Source organism: Herpailurus yagouaroundi, unplaced genomic scaffold (assembly GCF_014898765.1).
Source record: "Herpailurus yagouaroundi ecotype Mexico unplaced genomic scaffold, PumYag 189, whole genome shotgun sequence".
NCBI lineage: Eukaryota > Metazoa > Chordata > Mammalia > Carnivora > Felidae > Herpailurus > Herpailurus yagouaroundi.
This window is the reverse complement of record NW_024412420.1, coordinates 14,151,746-14,158,785: the sequence shown is the minus strand read 5'-3', so window position 1 is coordinate 14,158,785 and position 7,040 is coordinate 14,151,746. Positions and strand designations below refer to the sequence as shown.

The following is a 7,040-nucleotide window of genomic DNA, read 5'->3' as shown; positions in this document are numbered from 1 at the left end:
AAAAGAAAAGAAAAGAAAAGAAAAGAAAAGAAAAGAAAAGAAAAGAAGTACGAGTTCCAAGGCAAACCAACAACTGTACCAGGAACTCTTGGTCCATTAAGTCCAACGGACTTCCCTAATACTCTGTCCATGAGTCTCTTATGCTTTCCCTTAGGGCTCTGGGTCTCAAATACCATCTTCCTTGTTCTACAGCTAAATCCGAAGGGACCAAAGCCAAGATTTTTCTCTTGGGCCAGGTTGGTGTGGTATTGAGTTCTAGATCAAGCCCATTAAAGCCAAAGTCCTGAGGGAAGTAGCAACTCTCTTTTGTCCTGCCATTTTCAGAAAGACCCAACACATTTATCTTCCTAGTTTTTAATTGTCACTGACCATGGAATGGCTCAAGTTTGCTCATATTAACATTTTTATAACCAAAATGAAAAGGATCTTTTTCTGCGGGCCCCTATCTGCTGTTTTTGGTTTTCAGTAGCTGAAGTTTTCCGTTGAGGTTCTTTTAAACGCCTACATGCAAACTGAAGAGCACTCAAGCTTTGGTGGGATATCACCCACAGCTGGAGTGATGGAGGAAGGGAGGAGGGTACAAGCCTCAGGTGCATCCTTCTTTTAAAAAAATTTTTTTTTAAAAAGCAAAACCACTTGAGCAAACCAATTCCATCTGAAAGCAGGTGAGACCTATCCAGAGAAAGAAGGGAATGAACCTCTTTCCATGTGGAAATGGATATGGATTCATGTATGACCCAGATGTACAGAATGGACAAATTTGAAAAATGTTGGACTGATCCTATAGCCTTGCATCTCTTCTAACCAAAGAGTGAAAGGCTATGAACCATGAACTGTGGTGAGAAGCAGAGGAACAGTGTTGCAGCAATGGCTCCTCGGTTGGTGGTTAGGCCCTGTCTTGCTCTATTAAGCAAACACAGTTAATATAGATAAAAGGTAACCTTGATAGAAGTGAAAATTGAAACTCGAGTTGAAGGTAGCAAGCCAGGCACAGCTGCAGTTGTACTTCCTCCTGTGTGGCAACAGGAGCTCTGCACTCACTGGTGTTTTTTTGGAAGGGATGCAGTTTTTTTAAAATATCTTTTCTTCAGAGTGTTTTGGTTTTTAATGTCTTCACCATTGATGAGAGAGTGGAATATGTTAGTAAGAAGCCTCTTAGACTTTCTACATATAGTGTGTGAGGTCAAATCCACATTCAGCATTCTAATCACAACTCTGCTATTAAGTGGCTGTGTAACCTTGGACAAATCACTGAAAATATCTCTGGTGTCAGATTTCCTTATCTGAAGGACAAAAGGGGGTTGGATTAGATGATCCCTAAATTCCCTTCCAGCCCTAAAATTCCATTGACTTATAATTCCTCATGAGGAAGCATAACTTCCAATTTCTAAGAACAAATGTTGGGAAAAGTAAGCAGTTTATCTTATATATGAAAAGTCCCTTGCAAATGTTTATTAAGATTAATATCAGGCAAATATTTAGGTGTTATCAGTGTCACTACATATATTTGCCTTCTTCACTTATGCTCTTCAACTCAAGAGTGTGGCAACTCTTTTTAAGAGACTGCCTGGTTAGCAAATTCTTTTGGGCCAGTCCCTCCTCTCCTCTCCAGTTCTATATAGTTCCAGGATCTTGAGTTTCATCCTCCCTAACATGGGTACAGGTGCCTTTCCCCTTGTTTAGGTTGAGCTCTATTTACCTGTGTCAATGAAAGTGACTCCTTAGAAGATTATGTTAAAGAATTACTTCTCCTTTTATCTTTCTCAACAGTATTTCACTAGTACTGCCAGCTTCCTCTATATTCAATGTTGTTTCTTTATCAGTTCCAAGAGAAACAGAGAGATAAGACTCTTTTTAGCAGTGCATATACATGGAAGGGGAAGAGGCAAAGCATGGCTTAAAATCAGAAAAACCATAACAACTATTCAACTCTCACTCTTAGTGGCTTAAATTGAATGCATTTGAAGGACTGAAACAGTATTTTCTTTTTGAAACCAAAGAGCCCCATCACCTTACCTTTTAACTGCGGCCACCAAAAAAGGTACTAAATCTGAGAACCTTTTTTCTCCCCCGGTACTGGAGAAGAGTTGCTCAAAATGTTTTTTTCATGGCCGCTTTGAGCAGTGACAGCTAAATGTATTCTGTCTCATTTTCTGGATGGTGCAAGTCATTGTTGTGTGTGTGTGTGTGTGTGTGTGTGTGTGTGTGTGTGTGTTTCCCCCTGACTGTGGTTCTGAATTCAGATAATGAGTGATCATCCTAATGGTGCTTTCTTATTTTGTAGATGTACAATATTATGTTAACTTCATTTGGTATTTGATTGTCAGTTGTGGGTCTCTCTCTTTGAGCTGCTTTGATAGCTCCAAATACAATCATTGTTCATTCCTTGCATTTTCCTGCCTGCAGATGATTCAATGAAAGTGAAAAATGAATACAGTGAAAGGGATGAGAATATTTTAAAGCCAGAGCCCATGGGAAATGCAGAAGAGCCTGAAATTCCATACAGCTTTTCGAGAGAATATAATGAATATGAAAACATTAAGTTGGAAAGACACGTTGTCTCGTATGATAGTAGCAGGCCAACCAGTGGCAAGATGAACTGCGATGTGTGTGGACTCTCCTGCATTAGCTTCAATGTCTTAATGGTTCATAAGCGGAGCCATACTGGTAAATAAGTTTCCCTCATCCATTCTTCTGAAAACTGTCCTAATGCAGCCATGTGAGAAATGAAATGGTGGAATTTGGGACTTTTGATTACTTTCATTGATTTTTGCTATAATACTGATGTACCTCCCCCTCTCTTTACCCAGTGATTTTCATTCCTGCTTTACTATGCATTTGGCAAGCATTGCATATGCCATGAATAAAAACACTATAGTAAGCACAGTGTTATAGGTCAGCCAAATATTTTTCTTCAGCTAATAAGTAGGAGTTGAATTTTGTGATATGCTTCTTAAGCATCTTTCATACATTTTTGCATAACTTTTTGAAAAGCAGACCTCCTTATTATATCAGGTTCAAATTTGATAGATGAAAGGATGTAGTTTTTATTATCAGTTTAAAATTTTTATCTTCAGACAAATAAACAGCCAGTCTATAGAACTGCATACAAACACAACAGTCCCATTGAGCCCAATAGATTCCATCTGACATTTGATATGAAATTTTAAAAAAGAGGTATTTATGGCCCTCAGTACCTTATTAGAGTTTGAGTATGTGATTCTTTTTTTCAGATTGAGATTATATTCAAACAGAATGCTAAGTAATGTTACAAATTTACATCTAGAAAGCACTTCTAGAGCTATCTTTCTCCCCCTCCCCACCCCCTCTCTGATCCAAGACAAGATGATACCTAAAATAGCCTTACTAGATGAATGCTTTTTCTCTTCTACAGAGAAAATTCTAGAAGTAAGTTGTATGCTTGCCTTGAAATATAGTTCCCAGCTGATCCCAATATGATATGAACAGATATTGTCTAAAAGATGAGCTTTTGCCATAGGCGTCTAATCTGTGCATATGCTTTGCCACTTGCTGGGTGATCAGAAGTCTCCTTTTTGTCCTTTTTAAAGGTGAACGCCCATTCCAGTGTAATCAGTGTGGGGCATCTTTTACTCAGAAAGGTAACCTCCTCCGCCACATTAAACTGCACACAGGGGAAAAACCTTTTAAGTGTCACCTCTGCAACTACGCATGCCAGAGAAGAGACGCACTCACAGGTCACCTTAGGACACATTCTGGTAAGTGAGAGCAATGAGCATTCCATATCTAGTAAATTTGTGTTTCTTAGTGCCCATTGAGGAAACTAGAAAGAGTTAAGTATGGAGGTTTTAATCCGTCATTCCTGTTCTGAAGGGTTACAACAGCAGAGACCTCTAGGGCTAATTACACTTCCATTAAGGCATTAATTGCTCTCCGTCTGGCTCAATGGAGATGATCATCTCCTCACCATCCTTGTTCCCTTAGAGAACAACACAGTCAGACAGGAAGAGCCTGCCCTATAAAAATGCCTTTTAAAATTTTGTGAAAAAATTATAGTCATTGGTATTTTCTTATGGTAAACTTTATTAAGAGATTATTTTCCTGAGAAACACATGCATACACTTTTCATTCAGAAGTCTGGACAAGCAAATGATGTACAGTTTGCAAACTGAGTGTAATTAATTGTCAGATGGTTTCTTTTGGCCATTCTGGGCTAAAAAATTTTTAATTGGGATATAACTGACAATGTGACATTGTATTAGTTTTAGGTGTACATGGGGTAAATTTCTTAAACCTGACTTTTTTCTTGATCAGCCTATTTATTTTTAATCTCTAGAAGATGAGCAGAATTAAAAAAAAACAAATAACTATGTTCTATCTTAATGTTTTCACATTTTATTTTAACCAAGCAAGATAATAAATTTTTTTTTCAACATTTAGAATTTCCCTCCTAGAAAACTAAAACTGAGTTTATTTTCAAATTTGGGACCTCCTGTTCTTGATGTTATCTGGCAAACTTTTAATTGAAAAAAAAAAAAAGGTTTGTTTTTATGTCAATCCACGTACTGCTTTGACTAAAACCCAGCCCCAAACCCACAACTGGTCACAATTCAGAGACTAAGGATTAAACAAATCAGCCCCAGCGAAACCCACCATGAGAGGTATTAAGTGGCAAAAGAAAGGTTTCATTTACAGCTCATCATTCAAAGTAATGAATTAAAGATGAGTTTAATCCAAAAAATTAGAACAGTCTTGTCTATTGCTTTTTTCAAGTAAGATCCAAATACAGTGGTCATTTTTGAGATAGATTCTACAGGACCCCAATTTATGCAGAACACTTAAAACATTTTTAGCCCTAGCAAACCTGCGTTCATTTTAATTTGGGATTCCAGAGGGAATGTTTAGTGCTTTATGTCCCAAAGACTCTGTTTTAAACAGAGCAAGAAGATTAAAAAATAAAAGTCTCAGTTCCTAAAACTCTGACAAATTCTTAGGGTACACTTTATCCACAAATCAGAAAAACCAGCCCTGCACAGTTGAAATTATTACTTACATATTTTAAGCAATAAAGCACTTGGAGGAGTTGGGAGGACAAAGGTGGCTTGAATTGTTGAGGAAATTTTGCTTTATCTCAGAAATTAAGATAAAGTCATTTTTGTAATTCATTCTTATTTCTATTCTTCAAAAATATCTTCAGTTAGCTCAGTTTTTATTGATTTAGCCCAGATTTCACTATAGCCACTTGGCAAGGATAAGCTAAATTTATCCAAATATGTCAATGCTCTGAAAAGGCCATCAACTGGCTGAATGGCTAACTCCCAGCATTCTTTACTTACAAGCCAGATGGATGTCACAAAATAAGGAATCTCTTTCTGTTTCATTTTTAAGCCACACAAACCTCCTTGAAGAATAAAAAGGCCCTATATATTTTCCTAAAGAAACAAGATTGGATCTGGAGCCAAAACACCATGCTCAGCGATAGTCATTATCCAAATCCTTTCATTTGTGAAAGGAGGCTGTCCTTCCGAAGAAAACTCTAATGTGACCATAACCTGATTTTAGTTGATTAAATTTAAAAGTAGTATAGATGCAAAAATATCCAAATACCCTGGCTTCTCTCAGCAGTCTCATTCCTAAAGGATAGTTTGCATAGGACCCCAAGACATCATTTATTCTGTAACCGTGAGGGTCACTGAGTGCCCCTTGTGCTCTCCTTATAGTCGAGAAACCCTATAAATGTGAGTTTTGTGGAAGGAGCTACAAGCAGAGAAGTTCCCTTGAGGAGCACAAGGAGCGCTGCCGTACATTTCTTCAGAGCACGGACCTGGGTGAGACTGGTGAGTTCATGCAACACTCGTTCTATCTGCATGTAGTAAGCATCTGCTCTTCTAGGTGGTGGGATATAGTAGTAAGTAAAACAAACAAACAAACAAACAAACAAACAAACAAACAAACATCTGCCCTCACAGTTTATATTTCAGTGGAGAAAGGCAGACCATAAGCAAAGGAAATAAGTAACATATACAGTTTCTTAGAAGATAGTTAAGTATTATGAAGAAAAATGAAGCAAGGAGGTACCTACGTGGCTCAGTAGACTAGGCATCCAACTCTTGACTTCGGCTCAGGTCATGGTCTCATGGTTCTTGGGAATGAGCTCCACAGCACAGAGCCTGCTTGGGATTCTCTCTCCCCCCCTCTCTCTGCCCCTCCTCTGCTCATACTCCCTCTCCCAAAATAAATAAATAAACTTTAAAAAAGAAAGGATGGAAGAAAAGGAAAGGAAAGGAAAGGGAAAGAAGAAAAAAGAAAAGAAAAGAAGAAGAAAAATGGAGCAGCTACTGGGGGCAGAACCTGAGTCAGGGAGCTGACATTTTAACAGGCTTAAAGGGACAAAGAGAAAGCCCTGCAGATAAGGAGGAAATAGCAAGTGCAAAGGCCCTGGGGCTTGAGTTTGACAAAGTATAAATAGTCCTGTGTCTCTGGAGCAGAGTGGGTAATAGAACATGTGGCCAGAAAGGAAAGGGGAAACCAGATCTTATCAAGCCTTGTGGGCTACTATGAAGGCTGACTTTTACTCTGAATGAAATTGAAGATCTTCAAAACATGTTGAAATGAAAGGTGACACTTTTCTCATTAAAAAAAAAAAAATCACTCTACTTGCTATTGAGAATAGATTGTATTTGCAGCAAAATTGAGAATTGTTTGAGAGTCCAGTTAGGAAGCCGTCGTAATAATTCAAGCAGGAGAAAATTGTGTCTTGATAGTGGTAGAGGTGGTGAGAAATGTTCTAATTCTATATATACTTTAAAGGTGGAGCCAACAGGATTTCCTAACAGATTGATGTGGGATGTGATGAAGAATGCAGTTGCATGGGGCACCTGGGTGGCTCAGCTGGTTAAGTGTCCAACTTCAGCTCAGGTCATGGTCTCGCAGTTCATAGGTTCAAGCCCTGTGTCAGGCTCTGTGCTGACAGCTCAGAGCCTGGAGCCTGCCCTTACCCCACTCATGTTCTGCCTCTCTCTCTCTCTCAAAAATAAATAAACATTAAAAAAAAAAGAATG

The 7,040-nt window shown here is 38.4% G+C and overlaps 1 protein-coding gene across 4 annotated transcripts in view; it reads left to right on the top strand.

Annotated features, from left to right (window-relative positions):
* The window catches only part of IKZF3 (IKAROS family zinc finger 3), a 91,826-nt gene that overhangs the window by 61,308 nt on the left and 23,478 nt on the right, over window positions 1–7,040 (top strand). For all 4 annotated transcript variants that reach the window (XM_040497407.1, XM_040497405.1, XM_040497408.1 and 1 more), the window contains 3 exons: window positions 2,407–2,667; window positions 3,570–3,737; window positions 5,700–5,816. In XM_040497407.1, the coding sequence (XP_040353341.1) occupies window positions 2,407–2,667; window positions 3,570–3,737; window positions 5,700–5,816 (546 nt within the window). The remainder of the gene's footprint in view (window positions 1–2,406; window positions 2,668–3,569; window positions 3,738–5,699; window positions 5,817–7,040) is intronic.